The sequence below is a fragment of the Ursus maritimus genome, unplaced genomic scaffold (genome assembly GCF_017311325.1).
Source record: "Ursus maritimus isolate PB19 unplaced genomic scaffold, ASM1731132v1 scaffold_4, whole genome shotgun sequence".
Taxonomy (NCBI): domain Eukaryota; kingdom Metazoa; phylum Chordata; class Mammalia; order Carnivora; family Ursidae; genus Ursus; species Ursus maritimus.
Window position 1 is genome coordinate 4,492,973 of NW_024426552.1, and position 19,804 is coordinate 4,512,776.

The 19,804-nt window shown below is 51.9% G+C and overlaps 1 protein-coding gene across 1 annotated transcript in view; it reads right to left on the reverse strand.

Moving 5' to 3' along the window:
• FAM3B (FAM3 metabolism regulating signaling molecule B) overlaps window positions 1-19,567 on the reverse strand; it is a 34,689-nt gene extending 15,122 nt beyond the window's left edge. The window contains exons 1-3 of the mRNA XM_040621892.1: window positions 19,302-19,567; window positions 12,779-12,922; window positions 4,204-4,327 (exon numbers count right to left, since the gene is read on the reverse strand). Of these exons, the coding sequence (XP_040477826.1) occupies window positions 4,204-4,327; window positions 12,779-12,922; window positions 19,302-19,320 (287 nt within the window). The 5' untranslated portion in view covers window positions 19,321-19,567. The remainder of the gene's footprint in view (window positions 1-4,203; window positions 4,328-12,778; window positions 12,923-19,301) is intronic.
• Window positions 19,568-19,804: the final 237 nt, after the last annotated feature.

Here is a 19,804-nt window from a genome sequence, read left to right on the forward strand (position 1 = left end):
TGTATTTGATGAAGGATGTTATGCAGCATATATAAAGAAATCGCAAAGTCAGTAGTAAGAAAACAACCAAATGAAAAGTGGACCACAGATTTAAATAGGTACTTTATCAAGTAGGAGATACAGATAGCAAATAAACACATAAAAAGAGGTGTACCATCATTAGTTATTAGAAAAATGCAAATTAAAACCTCAGTCAGATACCACTGCACCCCTATTAGGATGCCCAAGATTATAAAGACTGACCATACAAGTGTTGGTGAGTATGATGGTGGATCAATTCTCATACACTGATGGGAATGTAACAGGTACAACCCTTTGCTTTCAATACTGTAAATATTTCATCCCATTTTCTTCTTGTTTGTATGGTTTCCGGAGAAAAGCCCATTGCAATTCTTATCCTTCCTCCTTTAGAGGTAAGGTGGGGTTTTTTTGTTTGTTTGTTTGTTTTGTTTTTTGGTTTGTTTGCCTCTGGCTTCTTAAAGATTTTCTCCTTGCCTTTGATCCTCTGATCATAACATACTTAGGTGTAGATTTTGGGGTATTTATCTTACTTAGTAGCATTAAGCTCCCTGGATCTGTGGTTTGGTGTCTGTCAATAATTTTGGAAAAATTTCAGCAACACTACTTCAAATATTGTCTCACTTTTCTTGGATATTCTGTTCTGTTTTTTTGTTTTGTTTTTTGTCTTTTTTCCCCTTTTCTTCCTCTTCTGGTTTGGGAATTTCTATTGACATATCCTCAAGCTCACTGATCCTTCCCTTGGTTGTATCTGGTCTACTGATGAGCCCATGAAAGGTGTTCTCCATTTCTGTTAGTCTTTTCAATTTCCACTATTTCCTTTTGATTCTTTCTGAGGGTTTTCATCTCTCTGCTTGCATTACTCATCTGTTCTTGTATTCTGCCCACCTTTTCTAGGCATATTAATCATTATTGTTTCAAATTCCTGGTCTGCTAATTGCAAAATCTCTGCCATATTTGAGTTAAGTTCTAATGTTTGCCCTATCTCTTCAAACTATGCTGTTTGCCTTTAATATGCCTTGTTATTTTTGTTGAAAGCCAAACATGGTATGCCAGTTAAAAGGAACAGAGGTAAATAAAACTTCACATTGAATCTTTATGTTTACCTGGCTAGGAGTGAGCTGTGTTTGTTATTTGCTGTGGTTGTAGGTGTCAAAGACTACAATTTCTCCCTTGTGTCTTGAGTATCCTAGAGACTCTTTTTAAAATTGGGTTTAGGGGCGCCTGGGTGGCACAGCGGTTAAGCGTCTGCCTTCGGCTCAGGGCGTGATCCCGGCGTTCTGGGATCGAGCCCCACATCAGGCTCCTCCGCTATGAGCCTGCTTCTTCCTCTCCCACTCCCCCTGCTTGTGTTCCCTCTCTCGCTGGCTGTCTCTATCTCTGTCGAATAAATAAATAAAATCTTTAAAAAAAAAAAAAAAAATAAAATAAAATAAAATTGGGTTTAGCCTTGTGGTTCTTTTGAGCTGTAACCCCCTGTTATTTTTAAGGAGCTTTATGTATTGTGGTGGTTAGTTGTGGGGGAAGGCATAGTTAGTACGATAACTGAATCAGGACCATGGTGAGGAAGAAGACAGGAGTGTCAATGGTGGAAGACTGCTCACCTACCAAGTGACCGGTCCACAGGTAATGCCTAACACGGGAAAACCAAGAAGTGTGAGCATAAGCCTGGTACATGGAGATGGGGAAGGAAGGAAAGAGAGTCAGAGATGGCTGTCCCCAGGGTGGGCTGATTGTACAAAGGAAACAAGTGGCCGAAAACTTCTTGTCTTGCTACATAAACATATCTTTTTTTTTATAAGATGATGAGGTCACCACAACCCATCATTTCTTGTTCCGTGAGTCGATTACAACAAAACACAATGCTAAGCCAAGCGAGTGACTCTCCTTGGGTCTCTGCTCATGTTCACTCCTCTGTTCCTTTTAACCTGCTTTTACTTGAGTCTATCCTGCTTTATACCACACTGTACTCTGAAAACCATCCTGCAATACTGTTTGAAAGCAGGCAAGCTACACTTGGGTCCCACATATTCCTACAGTTAGCTGTTCCATTGGACAACCTGATTCAAGTCGGTCTACCCAGCACATACATGGATGCCAGGGCGGAATCCTGGCTCTGCCACTAACTAGCTGTGTGAAGAGGGGCGAGTTCCTGAATCTGTCTGTGAATCCATTTGCTTGTCTGTATTGTGGGGATGACAAATGGTATACCTCGCAGGAAGTCACACAAAGCTGACGTATATGTGTGTTAGTCTGCACTAGGTAAGCATGAAGCTGTTGCTCTGACATGGTCAGGGGAAGGCTTTGGGCACCGTGGAGCAGTGGAAACCCTGGGCTCTGGGGTCTGACTTAGAGCAACTCCCTTTCTGGTGACGTGATTCTCAATGAGCACCCCCATCCCACTGTCCCCACCTGCTCCCAGGTCTCCCCGCTTTTTTGCCTTGGGATCCTACTCAGTTTTCAAGCCAAATCCCCACCTCATCTCATCCACGGACCTCACTGACAATCCCATTCAATGGTACACTCACCTCTGAAACTCCATGGCCCCACACAAAATTACCTATAGCATTCACCACAGATGTCTGGAAAATCTGTTTGTTTTCTCCAAGTGTTACAGTTCTTGGTGGCGAAGGGAGTGATTTGGCTACCCAGGAGATACGTGGCAGTGTCCAGAGACATGTGTGGTTGTCACAGCTGGACGGGGTGGCCCATGGTATCCAGCGGGAGGACGCCTGGGACACGGCTACACCCACATTGTCCAGCATGCCCCCACGACACAGAGTCGCCAGTGCACAACATCAGTGGGGCTGAGGTGGAGAACCCCGAACTGTGATGTAAGCTCCTGCTGCACCAGAGCCATGCTTCTTGTCATTCCTGGCCCACTGAGTGCCCCACCCAGGGGTTCGTGTGGAGGAAAGTCTATCGATAAACTCCCTGGCTGAGTGAAGTAGGCCTTTGGTAAGCAATGGACCTGCAGAGAGGAGTGTGGTTTCCATTCAGCCCCCAATACGGACTGGGGTTGTGTTGGGACCATGCAAGGAGGGGAAGCTGAGCCCAACGCGGCTCATGCCCCCATGTGCCTGCCGCACGCTCCTTGGGAGGACAAGGTAAGCACAGGGACAAACGAACTAACAGTGGCAGAGAGGGACAGGCAGCAAGGGCCGAGGGCTACCGCAGTGACCCAGCCGACAACAAGAAAGGAAGGTGCACCCAGTTTGGGGAAAGACTTCCTCCCAGTGTCCAGTGTTGGGAACAGCCCACACTCTCTCTCCTTTGTAGTAATTACTATATGGCCTAAGCATCCTCAGGCCAGGTGGTACGGATTGAACTATGGTCTCTCAAAATCCGTATGTGAAGTCCTAACCCCTAGTTCCCCAGAACGTGACCTTATTTGGAGGCAAGGCCTTTAAAGAGGTGACTAAGTGAAAATGAGGTCCTTAGGGTCGGCTCTAATCCTTATGACTGGTGTCCTTTTTAAAGGGGGAATTAGAACACAGACACGCACAGAGGGAAGACCATGTGAGCACACAGGGAGAAGACAGCCCTTTACAAGCGCAGGAGAGGGCCTGGGACAGACTCTCCCTCACGGCCCTCAGAGGGAACCAACCCCACCCAATCTTGACCTTGGGCAGCCAGCCTCCAGACTGAGAGAATAAACGTCTGTTGTTTGAGTATCCGGTCTGCGGCGCTTTGGCACGGCCGCCCAAGCAGACGCAAACACTAGGCCAGGGCAGTTCCAGGAGCCGGGATTTATTTAGGCTATCGTGGGTCAGGCAGTCACACAGACCTGGAACAAGGAGGTGTGGGCTGCCAAGAGGAACCGCACCTGCTCTAATCCCTGACGGTGAGGCTCATAAAATAAAATGGAAGCAAAACTGAGTCTGCTGAATTTTGGTGTTTCCGTGACTTGGAAGGGCCATGCCACATGTTCAAAGAAAAGCACAAAATACTTGTTCCACCTGCAGTCAAAGGAAAGTTCCACACAGGGACACACCCAGTCACGGGAGGCAGCTTGTCCTCCCCCAGGGAAGGTGGAGGGGCACGCTCAGTCCTACCTGAGGCTCCCAGCCTGTGCCCGGAGTCAGGGCCCTGCCTTTCCCTCCCGAGGGCAGACTGGTGCCTGGCCAACCCCAGAGAAGGGAAAGAACCGAGCGGGACAGCTACGCTTTTATTATGGGTACTTACAGCTCATCTTCAAAGCAGATTTTGGCATACTTGTCCTTGCCACCCCCGCTGAGCAAGCGGTAGGCATAGGTGTTCAAGGGGCACGGGGTCCAGTGGTCACATTTCTGCCTTTTAGGGGCTGGGGCTGCAGCAAACAAGAGGATAAGAGTTAGCATCATGAGAGGATTTATCAGATGAGCCGTGGCCCGACCGTGAACGACAGGCCTTCTATCCCGGGACTTCACACTGGCAAGTCCCTCATGGAGCAGAGAAGGGGTCACCAACTTCTCGGCAGCAAGGTCAGAAATTCCCCTACAGATACAGTTGATTTCATCTGCATTTGTCTTACAATAACAAATATGCAAAAGGGAGGGGATGTGGAGTGGCCATCACCACTTCAGAAGGGGTAGGAGCCCCTGCCCAGGGCTGGTCACCTCCCTGTCGTTCTCGGGATGCAATGTGCGTTTTGTATCACAATTAAAGAAAGCTCCCTTGGGTCTGAGACTGCTGGCGAACAAAGAAACAGCCATGTGTGGAACATCTATCCGGCTTCTGCATTTATACACCTTGAAACACACACACACACCCCAGACCCCCACTCTGGCCATGGCTGACCCCTTTCCTCTCACTTGAGCCTGACGCACTGGGCTTTTCTGTGGGGGTGCTATGCGGTCAGTGCCGGCAGACCAGGGAGAGGTCTCCCCAGCATCCCTCCACTACAGGGCTCAGCAACCGGGGAGGACTGGGGACCTGCCCGAGGCTCCCCCTCTGTCTGCTGGGTGCTTTGTGGCCGTCGCCACCACGTGCGCGTCCTTGCTCACCTCAAGCTAGGGCGGCTGTCTGTCGCTGTCCACACAACCCGCCATGGGGGCTCAGTTCAGGTTTAAATCCCAAGTCCCCCGTGCGAAAACTCAGGCAGTGTTCTCGCCTGTCCAGTCTGATGGAGACGTGAGCTGCACTTCTCTGCTGTAGGACACACGGCTGTGACATACAGCTGGCCGAGTGGTGAGGCCTGGAAGGCCCTGCTGGGGGGAGCCGGGGTGCGTACAAGCACCGTGAAGGCCCAGCGTGCCGCCCCGCTGAGCAGGATGGGGCAGAGCTTCTAGGTGAGCTCGGGGAAGCCAGTGTGCACCCAGCTTCGGGGCCCCAGGTAGGGGTACGGAACACAGAGCTCTCTGGGAGCACACAGAGCTCTCCGGGAGCATGCACCCCTTCACACCCTTCACCTCACCCCTTTCCTCCTCACCTGCCCCGCCCCCAAGGCTGACCTCCCGTGCTGCCGTTTTCTTTTTCTTGGCACTCAGCTCTCTACTATCCTATGGTTCCCTTGCCCCAAGAAGGCAGGGATGGTAGCTGCTTCCTCTCCACTCTACTCCCAGCCCCAAGGTGGTGTGTGGTACACGCAGCTGCCCCAGTGTTTGTTGACCGACTAAGTGGACATCTGCCCCCCAAAGGAAGAGCAATCTCCCGATGTCAGAGACTCTGAACCCTGTCCCCAGCTTGAGCCCCATGCAAAAGCTGTGAGGGACGGTGAGGCTTTCTGAACCCCTATGGCTGCAGCTCTGGTCCACCTTTACCAATTTTTCTTCCTATTAGTCTATTTTTTTAAACAAGAAAGGCCCATGGGATTTTCCTTTTCTTTATTTAATTTCTGCAGAAGAAAATTAGAAGTAATAGAAAAGCAAAAAAAGGAAAAAATCCTACATATTTTCACTCTAAAGAATCTTAACTGTTTTACTTTTTGGCATATTTTCTTCCAGACTTTTCTATGCATACAGAGGGCATCTGCAAAGTTGGCAAACATAGATTAAACATATTTAAGCAGTATGTTACTTACATAAATTTTCAAGTAATATATTCAGTATGTTTTTTCTCAATCTCCAGATACCTAAATTTAAAGCGAGGGGTCCAACCATGAACATGAAAAAGTGCTACATACACAGCATATTCTCAGTGTCTCTGGATTTGGAGCCCTATAATATATTTATTTCATCTCTTTTTAAAAAAGACTTAATAATAATACCCATTACTTTAAATGTAGAGGTAATTTACCTAAAAACACGTCGAGCATAATATTTGAAAATGTAACATACTGTTTAAAAGTAGATATGTCCTGGGGTGCCTGGGTGGCTCAGTTGGTTGGGCGTCTGCCTTTGGCTGAGGTCATGCTCCCGGGGTCCTGGGATCGAGCCCGGCATTGGGCTCCCTGCTTGGGGGGGGGGGAGCCTGCTTCTCCCTCTGCCTCTACCTGCAGCTCTCCCTACTTGTGCACATGTTCTCTCTCTCAAATAAAATTAAAAAAAAAAAGTAGATATGCCCTGCTTCCTGACTTGCAGGTATCCTGTGTATACAGCTAATCTACAGTGAATACTTTTTTTTTTAATTGACTCATTATTTGAGAGAGGGGGGGAGCATGTGTGTGCAAACAAGGGGAGGAGCAGAGGAAGAGGAAGAGAAGCAGTCTCTGAGCCTGATGCGGGGCTCACTCCCAGGACCCTGAGGTCATGACCTGAGCTGAAATCAAGAGTCAGTCGCTTAACTGACTGAGTCACCGAGGTGCCCCCAGAGTGAATACTCCTAGAGTGGGATGGATCCACATTTATTCTACCTGCCACCTTCATTGCCTTAGTGTAGGTAACACTGTCCCTTTAACAAGCACACAGACTTGCTCTCTTCTGCATGGACCCTGTTGTTTCCCGCACAAATGGAACACGAGTCCCGGAACCCACCCTCCGCTCTCGGAGGAGGACATTGTTGGCAGGTCCTTTTGCCATCATCACAGACTGTAGGGCTGCACTGGCTACACGATCCTCTCAACCTAATGATGAAAAGGACCTACGTCTGTCCTGAATGTGCTGGGCATGCTGACAGGGGTGACGCGTTGACTGGCAGAGGCGGATGGCCCGCCATGTACCCAATGGATCTTAAGAGATAAGGCCGTGAGGGCGCACTGTACCTCCTGACCCCCACATGATATGGTAATTTAGAGACAGACGACTGCAGATTAATACAAAGTGGCGAGGGTAACAGGAAAAGGTATTTTGTTTTGTTTTAAAGCCAGGAGCGAGGACTCTACGTGGGAGAGGGACCTGGGTGAAGCAGGTTGGGAGGAAACAAAGGGAGTAGTGGGGCAGTGTGGGCTGGGTCCCAGCCTGAGTTATTTCCTATTCTCCCTCCTGCTGGTGGCCCCTCTGCTCCACCGGCTGGGTCTCAGGGACAGGAACAAGGTGACCAGCCCAGCAGAGCAAGCACAGTACTGGACAAGACTCGGCCTGCCCATCCCTCCCACCTTCTTACCTCCAGACATCCACCCGAAGGCCTGATGCTGGAGTTTCCCAGTGTGGCCATCCCTGGGGTGAGGCCCAGGGAGGCCCATATGGATGATCTCCCCTCACCTCCTCATCCCGTGGGGTCAGCAGCATGACCAGGCAAGGGCCTTGCTGTCCACATGGCAGCCAGCATCCCTGGGCGCTGGGGTGGGCTGGAAGCAGGACCCCATGACTCGCCAGTAGAGCCAAGGGCAGGTCTTCTAAACCTGCGGCCCTGCCACTCAGAGGCCCCGGCAAAATGCGGGTGCCGTTCATGTGGGTATGCACAGGTGCATTTTCCACAAGGGAGGCACTTGATTTTTTTTTTTAAAGATTTTATTTATTTATTTGACAGAGAGAGACAGCCAGCGAGAGAGGGATCACAAGCAGGGGGAGTGGGAGAGGAAGAAGTGGGCTCCCAGCGGAGGAGCCTGATGTGGGGCTCGATCCCATAATGCCGGGATCACGCGCTGAGCCAAAGGCAGATGCTTAACAACTGTGCCACCCAGGCGCCCCTGGAGGCACTTGATTTTCATCCGATTCTCTAAGGACAATGTGGCTCTAGTGACCAGGGATGACATGGAGGCGGTATTTTCTCACAGCACCTGGGAACGGCTGGGTAGTCTGTGTGGCATTTCAAAAAGGCTTACTTAACTTCTACCCATTCCCTGGAAGCACAAAATGTCATTATGGGAACAAAGAAAGATGATCATATTCTTTATTCGGGGTTGGGGTGTGGAGGTGTAGACACATCTTCTCAGAAGACAGAACTCTTTCCAAACCCCACCTCTTCCCCACCACGTTCCCCACCAGATTCACTCCCTAATTCATAGATATTTGTTCCCAAAATACGTGTTAAGTACCAGATACCGTGCTACATCAAGGTCCTCGGCGCTTTTTCTGAAATTCCTTCCCCAAAGATTGAATGGTAGAGCCCACGTGAATACGGGGGAGCTGATGCCCTGCCAGGAGGAAGCGCGGGCCTGCAGGTCAGCAGCCTGCTTCCCTGTCTCCTGAAAAGCCTGCCTGTTGGTTTAAGTAAGACCCGGTGCCCTGATCCTCAACGTCCAACACGGCGGGCATCCTGCTGTGAATTTCAGTCTCAGAAATCATTCTCTTGCTGAGGGAAGTCTTACCTTATTTCTTATCCTTACATTCATTAAAACAAACAAATATAGGTTCTTAGGCTCCACATTGAACCCATAGATTTTTAATTTCCTGGACCGAGGTCCAGGAATCTGTCTTTCTGAAATACTTCCTGATTTGGGAACCATGACTACACTCACCCCTTTAAATGAGGAAGGTGATTCCAGAAATGTGGTCCTGCTGCACATGCCAGGCAAATAAGAAGGGTGCTACCGGGCCGAGCGTTTGGCCACATTTTAGCCATGTCAACTCGCCTTATTGTTCTAGATGAGATTAAAGTCCAGTTCACAGATATAAGAGCCCGGAAGGCACTTGAAGAGTCTCTCCGACAGTCAGTGATGATTCTGTGGGTGCCCTGAGGGCGGCGAAGTGGGACAGATTATCAGCGTGCCACTTCGCCCGGCTCGGGGGTGCGGACGTGGAAGGATGCTGAGCCCCACGGAGAGACTGTGTGGGGGTGGCGCCGTATCACCTTCCCTGGACCTCTGTCCCCATATCTCCCCAGAGACAGTGGCATTGCTTCTTCTGTGCCCTTGCTGTGGGGGCGTGGAAATGGGAGCCAGGTGAGATCGCTAAGGCCCTACCAGCTACTGTGGTTCTCCAGAGGACGCAGCGCCCTGCCAGGGACGGTTCATACTGGAACCAGAAAGAGCCTCAGCCATAGCGACACTGGCAATGGCCCTTCCATGACAGAGGAGGGATCTCGAAGGCAATGACACCTTGTTAGTGGCAGAATTAGAATTTAAAGAAGTTTTTCCGGGTTTTTCTTGCGACAGCAGCCATTTAGCGGTTGTCAGCTAATTCCATCTTGGCTAAGAATCTAGGAAGGTGGCTCAGCAAGGCTGATTTGGTTAGCTTGGTTCCGTCTCACCAGAGTGTCTAAGAAAATGATTCGATGACCTCACATCTGAAGTACACGGGAGAAAATTTCAACAGGATTCTCCTTCTACTTACTCTCTCCTGAAACCCACCTTTGAGGCCTGGGGTTGCAAGCTGTGTGTGGGGGCGTATGTGGCTTCCAACCAGATGCACCTGTCCACGAACGCACAAATTCTCATTACACAGACACTAATCGACACAGCACTTGCTCAACACCACATGCCATCCTCAGCTCTACAGGGACAGCAGTGAATAGAGTAGCTCTCAGATGGTGAGTGCAAGAGACAGAAAGTACGCTAGGACAGATCATCGCCGACTGTGATGTGTGCCATGTGGGGAACAGGCATTGACGGCTTCAGACGTATATAAAAAACTCCTTGGAAATCAACGAGAAGAACAGAACCACCCCACAGAAAATGGGCAAGGCACAAATGGCAGATCTACAGAAGAGGGAGTGGGGCACGGGGACAAAGGTCTGGTGTTCACAGCTGCAGCCTGCCCTGAAATGGTCACTGGCCCCCAGCTGAGAGGTTAGCACCTTTTGGCACCAAACTATATGTCCGCAAAATAGGACAGCTGGTTCTGCGATGAGGTATTCAAACAGAAGGATGTCATTAAACACCTCAGACGGGTTGGGGGGATTGGTGTGGAAAATGGGGAGAAGGGGCAGGAGAAAATAAAACCAGAGCAGCCTTAGAGCATGCTGGTGGGGAGGAAGGGTGGAGGGACACTGAGGCCTACGGGGAGAGAGGGAGCCATGGGGTGCTCTGTCCTTCTGGGTGAGCAAGCCTCTTTCACAAAGGAGCCAGACTGATGTGAAGTCCTCTCATTCAGTATGAGGAATAGGGCCACCCAGAGTGGTGGGAGCATGGACTCCCAACAACAGCTAAGTGTCCAGAGAAGGAAGAGAGGGGCCAGGTCTAGAAAACCAGTGAAATTCGGGAGGACTTGGGATGAGCTCAGATTTATGATTTCATCAGCATGGTGGGGGGGGGGCAGCATGCAACACGAGAATGGTATGAACCCAGGGGAGCATGGACTCACGGGGTAAGAATTAACTTCAGAAAACCCAAAGCCAGGATTGCAGGGCCTCAAAGCTTCACAGGGAGTTGGGTCATTTTAAGGGAATAGTGTAGCGACCCCTGGGTGGCTCAGTTGGTTAGGCGTCTGCCTTCGGCTCAGGTCATGATCCCAGAGTTCTGGTATCAAGTCGCTGCTCAGCGGAGAGTCCGCTTCTCCCTCTGCCTGCCGCTCCCCCGCTTGTGCTCTCTCTCTCTCTGACAAATAAATAAATAAATAAAATCTTAAAAAAAAAAAAACATATAAGAGAATAGTTTATGAAGTGGAAAAGCAACCCATGGATTAGAGTGAAAGCCCAAGATGGCGGGAGGGGGGTGCGACAGGGCCGAGTGCTGGTGAGCTCGGTGCAGGCGGCCTCGGCCACAGGAGGAGGGGCTCGGTATGTGCCTCTGGTTTCTCAGACCCTTTCTCTCCATGCCCAGCACTGATCTCACACGTCAACATGCTCCTTCCTTTGCTTCAGATCGGACCAGACATGAGGGGTCACTGAGGATGTTTAGAACAAACACTCCCGGGAGGGTGTCAGAGTCACTCCACTGAGCCAAGAGTAACAGGTTCCCATGTTGATGGCAGGAGCTACGCTCATCCTTAAACACGGTCCAAAGCCAGGATCACCACCTCCCTGGGTACCCCACGAGCACGGAGGAATGCAGGCGTGCAGAGGGGCCCAGGCACTTGCTGAGGCAGCATCAGGCCAAACCAAAGGGCACCTGTGCTTGCGCTGAGACCACCCCTTGGGGGCCTGATAATGTCACAGAGTGAGCCGTGCCACAAAGCCCGCCGGGCCCCAAGGCCAACGCAGTCCCTTCCACCCTCTCATCCACATGACCACCGGCCTGCCCGTCAGTCACCGGGCTCAACCCCCAAACTCGGAGCCTACCAGACGCCCAGGACACCCTGTATCCCTCCAACGTGGGGCCCAAGCCAGCGGGAGCCAGGACACAGCCCTCATGCCAGCTGCAGCAACCCCTCCACCCCACTCCTGCGTTTTGTGGGTTTCCAATAATCAATAGTGCTTCAGAAGGGGGAAATGAGCCCGTCTGAAAGGACTGGCACCAGAGGCAGGTCCTAGAAGCAAACCCATGTCCCGGGCAGACTTTGCATTTCATGTGACAACAGGGAAAATGAGAAAGCCTTGAGGGTGTCCCCCACACCCTCACATGCAGAGCTCTGCCTCAGCACTGGGCCTCCTCCCCGTCCACCCGAAGGCAAGCATATGCACTGCGGAAACTTTATTAAAAATTAAACACCAACGGGACCCTTGGTAGAACAGTTGGTTCAGCGCCCCACTCGGTTTTGGCTCAGTTCAAGGTCTCAGGATCGTGAGATCAAGCCCCACGTCAGGCTCCATGCTCAGTGCTGAGTCTGCTTGAGATTCTCTCTTTCCCTCTGCCCCTCCCCCCGCTCAAGCTCTCTCTCCAGATAAATAAATAAATTCTTTTAAAAAAATTGAAAAATAAAAAGTCAGTCAGAGTTGATTCCTAGAAATTGTCGGGTTTTGGGGGGTCATAAAAGGTAATTAATCTGAAAAGGAATCACTTTTGTAAATTTTTTAAGTGTTTAATTTTTTTAAAGATTTTCTCTGTAAGTCATCTCTATACCCAACGTGGGGCTCGAACTTTCAACCCCAAGATCAAGAGTCACATGCTCTACCGACCGAGCCAGCCAGGCGCCCTCCTCCCCCAGCTTTTACAAATTTTTAAAATCGTCACTCAGTTCTCTATATTCGTGCAAACGAATTTTCTAGAATTTATTTCTGGATTAAAAATATGCCAGCATGCCTATTTATAACAAGACTTCCAAAAAGGGTACAGATTACTCCTTGAGTGTCCCCCCTGTTTTCCAATGGAGAGTCTGATGAAGATTTTGTGATTTCACTTCATTCCCAAACTAAGTTGTATTCCAAATGCATATTTTTATTTAACACACCTTGGAAATGAAGTTTCTTTGCTTTCCTAACATCATAATTTGCCTTGGGGTCTCACACGGGGATGAGCAGGGGTATCTACCTTGGAAAGGTGTGGGAACTGAAGGGGCAGGTATTGCCCCCCCCCGGTCCCCCCCCCCTCACTTTCGTGATCACCACCACCATCATCAACATCATCATCAACAAAAAATGGCCAGCGGAGGCAGAGCTGAGGCCAGACCCGGCCCTCCCCAGCGCACTGAGCTGTGGTACTCACCCTTGAGGAGGGGCTTCTCGGAGATGCTCCGGATGCTGTAAACAGCACTGGTCAGGGATACCTCTGGAATGAGCTCTGCGAGCAGGTACCCGGAATACCAGGCGCATATGGAGGCGAAGAAGAAGAACGCGGTCTTCAAAGTGCCTGGGGACAGACAAGTCACCACTGTGGATGCCCAGGGTACAGGCGCCATCCTAACCCCACTTCCCACATCAGCGTCTGCAGGGCACTCTGAGAAGTTCGTCCTGGGGAAGTGGCAGGTGGGTAAAGGCCCACAGCTGCTGTAATGAAGCCACGATGACTTAGTTGACGTTGCTAAGACTAAGCATCTGAGGCTACAGTGCAGATAATAGAAACAGGAGATGAATGTTTTCTATGCCAAGTTTTTTTTTTAAAGATTTTATTTATTTATTTGACAGAGAGAGAGATAGCCAGCGAGAGAGGGAACACAAGCAGGGGGAGTGGGAGAGGAAGAAGCAGGCTCCACGCAGAAGAGCCTGATGTGGGGCTCGATCCCAGATCGCCGGGATCACACCCTGAGCCGAAGGCAGCCACTTAACGACTGCGCTACCTAGGCGCCCCTATGCCAAGTTTTTATATTTGCTGTTGGTCTGAGTTTTAGAGCTTGCTCAGATGCTAACATCAGTGATTCATGAGTGGCCTCATGACCCAACATGCCTGACAAAGGCCTAAAAAGACCAAAGTGGCTCATTTCTTTGTGAGGAGGCTTTCAGAAGCAGACTGCAGTCTAGAGGGCAGGGACTGTTTTGTTTATGCTGAGAATAGCACCTGTCGCCCTGTGAACATGCAAAGGGGCCCTGTGACCCTGGGAAAAGCCACCAAACCTGTCATTATCATCACAGACCAGCTTGCAGGGAAACCCAAGTTTTGCAGAAGCAGAAAATCCCCGGAAGTAATCTTTCTGGTTGATTGGCTCTGGCATCTTCCTTCCAATTTTTAAGGAAAAGCCATTACCCATTCCTAGGTCACAGGAGGCCTAGGGGACAGCGGGACAGGGAGTCCCTTCACAGACAACCTGCCACCAGCCCTTTCTGATTTTACCCCCTAAATATCTCAAAGATCGGGACTCTGTTCAGGATCACCAAAAGTGCCACAATGCAGGAACTTCTCTGTCACCATTTAAATGTGTTAATAGGTCCAGTCCTAAGAACTAAGAAAAGGAAAGATAGGAGGGAGGAGGAGAGGAGAAAGGAGAGGGAGGAAAGAGAAGGGAGGGGAGGAGAGGGATCTCCCACCTGACCGCACAATGTCCTGTGGCTGCCTCACTCCTGTACCCACTTGGGCTGAGCACCTGGAAATAACCATCCCCTCCCACAGCCTCCAGGCCTCCCCTCCCACCCCATGGCTCAGTGCAGCTGTGCTGGTCAAGGCCTCCAAGTCCTCCATGCTGCCAGCGCCCCGCCCCCGGATGACAGGCACCCCTGTGCATGTCCTCCCTGGATGACACCCACACGCCTGACGGGGCTCCCACTTTGTGGGCACGTCCTGACCTTCTCTGCTGGCTTTCCCTCCCAGGGCACAGCCTGGGCCTCTCCTCCAGATCCCAGGATTAGCCCGCCCAGACAATCCTCTGAGGTCCCGACAGGGGTGCCCAATTGCCAACCTGCTGTCAGCACCCTGAGATGTCCCAGAGGAAAACCCTTCATTCTCCCCAGATCTGCTCCTGACCCACATCTGGCCCATCTCAGTGGATGGATGGGGTCAGGTGCCAGATACCCGGGATTCTTCCTTTATCTCATACTTCCCCTCCCAGCCCTGACAGAATCCATTGGCCAGTCCTGTTGGGTTTACTAACACCATAAATCTCACCTCCATAGACTTTTCTTCATCTCTCCTGCCTCCCCCTCTCCAGGCCACCATCAGCATCACTCTTCCCTCTCGCTGGCAGTGAGTAAAAACTCCACACCCCCCTTTGCCCCAGACACCATGTGGACTTATCAGAGGGGATGTAATAAAGACTGTGTCTTAGCTTTGTTCCAATTCCTGGCATGGAGAGCCTAAAACCCTTGGTATCTCCTATATGTTAGGAGTGTCTGCTGTTATTCATAAGGGACTCCTTTCGACCACATCGGAGTCTATGCTCATGAGGTGTTGGGGGTGGTGGAGTGTCCTCAGGTCCATAGGTAGCTTTAAGGGAGGGGCTGGCCATGTGATCGGAGGGCCCGCACTTTCGGCCCTGCCTGGGACCTCCAGGAGAAGATGAAGGGGAGCCTGAGCCGACTGTGTAACCAATGACATAATAAGACCCAAGAACTCTGGACTCTAGAAGCTTGAGGCAGGGTGCCTTCCCGGTAGTGAACACACGGATGTGGGAGCACGGTGATGCACTGTGACCCCAAGGGCAGAGGCCCAGGACTCCCAGGCTGGGGCCCTCCCAGTCTTCCACCCAGAAGCTTCCTCGCTGGGCCTGTGCTCTGGATCTGTGGACGGTCCTCAGGGCATGTGTCCTTGGGCCTGTGCGCTGGTGCCTGGTGGCGGCTCGTGAGCTCAGGGGGTGGCACTGATGGAATGAGGTGGGACTCGTGGGTTTCACTGCAACAAGTTGGTCTTTTTCAAGTGTGCGCTTCCACATCCATGATGTTCTTCTGTTTTCGAAACCATCTGGTCCCTAAAGTTATTAGGTTATGCAGGGGTGGAACAGGGTGGCCACTGCAGTTTGCAAGGCTGAAAAGACACCTCAAAACTGAGAAAACCAGCCACAGGAAACAAACTGAGAGCCACAGGCGTGGCTGACTCTGTTCCTGTTAACTCCTGTTTGCTCTGTGCTGGGTCACACCAATCTACCAGAGCCTTGGCCCTGTCCTGCCACGTACGTTTGTGTGAGTCTGTCCCTCTGCCTATGCGGCGCTCTCCTCCATGACCTCCGGCCTTCTTGTTCTCCCTCCACAGCTCTCCCTACCTCAGTGCAGCCTGCCATGCACCCTCACATCAGCCCTTCACATGCCTTGTTGGCATTGCACACCGAGGCTCTTCCCCCTCCAGGGCTGTGCCCACACACCAAGACAGAACATGGGTCACAGAGGTTCCAGAAAATTCTGTTGGATGCACACCAAGTGTGGAATGACTGCTGGAAACGGAGTCAGCATGAAGTGTCAGGTTCAAAGGCAACAGTAGTCCACTGTGTCCTGTGTGTGTCAGATCACAGCTGACTATTTTGTCCAAGTGTCATATTTAAAGAAGACAGTTGGCAAACCAGAGACTCTTCACGGGACCTTCTAGTCACCACGTCTCGTGTGAGGTCTTTGAGCAGAGGTGCTGTTTAGCTTGGAGGACACTGAAACAGAACACAATGCTACCTCCCACAGGTGTAAGGGGCAGCTACACAGAAGGGAGACATGATTCTGTCCCCAGCTGAACAAGGACATATGAACGGAAGTGACAGGGAGGACGATGAGGACTGACTGAACAGCCCAAGCGCTTGGAGGCACAACTCTAAACTGTGGCAGTAAGCTCCCAACCCTGGACACTTTCCAGCGCTCCCGGGAAGGCTATAAAGTATCCATGTTTCAGGGGAGGGGTGAGCCAGTGACGTTCTGGCTGGGGGCAGCTGGTCCCTGGGGTTGGCGGAGAGAAGCCAAGACCTAGAGCCAGAACCACCTCCAGGCGAGAGGGCAGATCAGGCAGCACAGACTGGGACCAGTCCACCACGAGAGTTTGGTGGCCCACGCCAGTGGTGAACTAGTCCAACAGCCAATGTACAGGCCTTACAGTCACCAAAATACCTGGCCGCCAGGGGACAGCAGGCCTGGGAGCCTGGACAACACCCAGACAAGCTGGGGCCCAGCCAGGCTTGGGGCTGGATACCTGCATCAGTGCGCACCAGGTGGTGCAAGAAGCAGTTTGCCCCAATAGGCTCAGACCCTGGGCGGCAGAGAAGAAGCCCGCGCCCCAGCGGGGCACAGGTGAGGACTCATTTGGGAAAGGTGGGAGCCAGACCTCAGCTAAGACGGCTCGCTGGCCTGAGTGGGAGGGGGTCCAGCAGCTTCCAAGGGGAGGTAAGGATGGGGAAGAAATATACTGAGTTCAGGAAACTTCTGTGATCCAGAAGGACAGATCCTGTAACCAGGATCTGGCCTTTTCTTGTAAAGGAATAAAGCCACCAGTGGCAGCTGACGGACGTGTCCTCCTACGTGCTTCCGACCAGCAGGTGTCACATGTGAGGGTTGGAGCAAAGGCCAGCTCCAAGCACAGCTGGGGAGGCAGTGAAATCCCTCTTCAGGGACCCCACTCGTCTTGTGTGCCGTGGTGTGTGTGTCCTACCCTCATCCCCACCCTCAGATTCTTGGGGTCAGGTTGGTCCCAGACCCTTCACTTATGCTAGAGAAGACAGCAGTCCTAAAACCAACATGCACTACCAGGCTACAGGTAAGCGGCTCTCAGGGTACCACCTACCCCTCCAACCCAGGGACCCTGAAGAAGGCAACTCTGAACCCCTACGAACATGCTTTGTTTGGTGGGATCTCCTTCAAAAGGAAGTAGGAGGAGGAAGCTGTTTGTCACTAGCAGTCCTGCCAGCATGAACCAAAATCCCCTCGCCCTGGAGGAGGCCACACCTGTCCCTCTTGTCTTGGGGAGGGGGGAGTGAGAGAGGGCTGAGGGGGGCTGAGCCCTACCCATCCTCCTTGGGACTCGGCTGCTTTATGGCTGCAGGTTCTGCCGGCCTCAGTGTCCACTGTTGTCACTGTCCTGTTGACCGAGGCTTTTTGGCAGAAAGACTGGGAGATGTCACACCCGAACCTCACAGTAGGCTGGGAAGGTAACCTGCCTCGGAAGTGTCACACACCAGCACCTTGGAGGAGTTAGGACGACCGCTACCAGGTGAAGCGTGGTGGCAGCTTAACTTACATCATCCATTCCATCCGAATGTCCCGCCTGTGAACTTTCTACCTGGGACAGACCCAGGGCTTGACTGAAGTATCCAGGAAAATGTTGCTTCCGAGAATACTGCCAAATCCCAAGCTCGCAAAATCCAAAGTAACATGGTTCTGAGCTTCTGCAGGTGACTCTCTCTTAACCACACACGTCCTCATAAATACAGATCTGACGTTATGTCAAAGTTTTATGCAAAAGGACCACATGGGCCATGAACCACTCACAAGGGCCAAGTGTGAGATAGGTGTCGGTAGGGGAAAGCAGTCTAAGAATATGCAGCATTTTCCACCAAGTAACCAGCAAAATGTTAGAAGAATATAGAAACATGGGGGAAAAAATCTTCCAAAATAGCTATCATGAAAGTAGTGCCCCAAGGGAGATGTTTTCTCCCCAAAAAAGAGAGATATATTTCCACCCATTTACCCTATAATCCACACAAGTTACCAAAAACACTGCTGTTCATAAACAGTTTTGTAGAGAACATGACTATTTCACACAATAAAGAAAAATCTTAAAATCTGTCTTTCCAAACGTTGGGAATGAAGCTGCAAAGTTGGTGTTGAGAACTTTCTGGAGTGTGACCACACAGCTGGAATGGTGTGCCCCAACAAAAGAGAATGGTTTAGTCTACGATCCCCAGGGCCGCTGGGCAGCCAAGCAGCCCTCCAGGGAGGGGGAGGGGCCACTAAAGGAGCCTAGAGAACTTTCCATTTCTGTACTTCCCATTTTTGCGCAAGGTATACTGCCTTGCTCCAGGAAGGATCCAGATTTCTCAGATTATAGGGAGGGAACAGCAAACCCAATCAGGAAGAACAAAGGTGGGGAGGTTAACCCGGAACCCCAGAGCACCCTATAAAGCGAGGCAGGCATCAGGAAGGCAGACATGACTGGTGGGATCACTTTTGTTTCTTCTTCCCTTTTTCCTATTTTTTTCCAAGCCTTCTGCAGTCTCAAGTAATTTGATATTTGGAAAACATAAAAACAGCCTTATAAAGAGACGCTAGCAGAAATTTTATAGTCAGCATCAATGGGGCATTCCACATTAATCCGTCCCCACCTCCCATCCACTCACAACCCCCCCCCCCGACTTAAAAAGGCTGCCTCACTGTCCCTCACTTTTCATAACTTCCTGGGCTGGTCAGTTGGACCTGTGGTTAGTGACCCCTGACTTCTGCCAGAGCAGCCCCAGGTGGAGCCCACAAGCGCATGCACTCCGCAGCTCGCAGCCCTTTGCGGACAGCTGACAGCGCAGGAGGTCAGGGCCATCCCAGCAGGCTCATGTCCTACCCCCGCCCCCCCTCGCCCGCCCCGGACGGAGGCCCCCTCCTCCCAGAGCTCGTCGGGTCCAGCGCTGCCTGCGCTCACCTGGAACCTACTTTCCAGGCAAAGCATCAGACTCACGGAGCCGGGAGATGGTGTAGGACTACCTGCTTGGCAGACCCAGCGAATTGGCCCCTGCCCGAGCTGCTTTCCGCATTTCTGATCGCAGGGCTATGGGAAGACCCGGCCCCAGCACCCGCCCCGCCCTCGGGCTCGCGGGGCGCGGGGGGGGCTCCCAGGAAGGGCGAGGGGGTGGCTCTCCCCCTCCCGAGTCCCCTATCCCTCCTCCTGCAGTGAGAGTCGCACTCACCCGCAGTCCCCGGGCGCATCTTCCAGGTGCAGCTCTCGGGCTACCCGAGCGAGCCTCGCAGGGGTCGGGCGGCGACAGAGACGCACCCTCGAAGGGGCCGCGGCGGGGAAGGAGCGCAAAGGGCGGGCAGACGGGGCCTGACGGGAAGTGCGGGCCGCTGCGGCCCCGGCGGGTGCTGGCCGGGCAGGTGCCTTCAACTCTGTCAGGTGTGGGCCAGGCAGGTGCGCGGGGCGGCGCCCACGAGCTCTGGGCCTGCAGCCCAGGAGGGATGCTCCTTCCGCCCCGCCAACAGGGGGCCAAGAGTAATGAGCACTACACCGTGTAGCCCCCTCCCCCTTTTTTTAAAGATTTATTTGAGAGAGAGAGCACAAGCAGGGGGAGCGGCAGAGAGAGAGAAAGCTCCCCGCTTAGCAGGAATCCCAGGACCCTGGGATCATGACCTGAGCAGAAGGCAGATGCTTACAACTGACTGAGCCACCCAGGCACCAGGGACACTGTGTCCC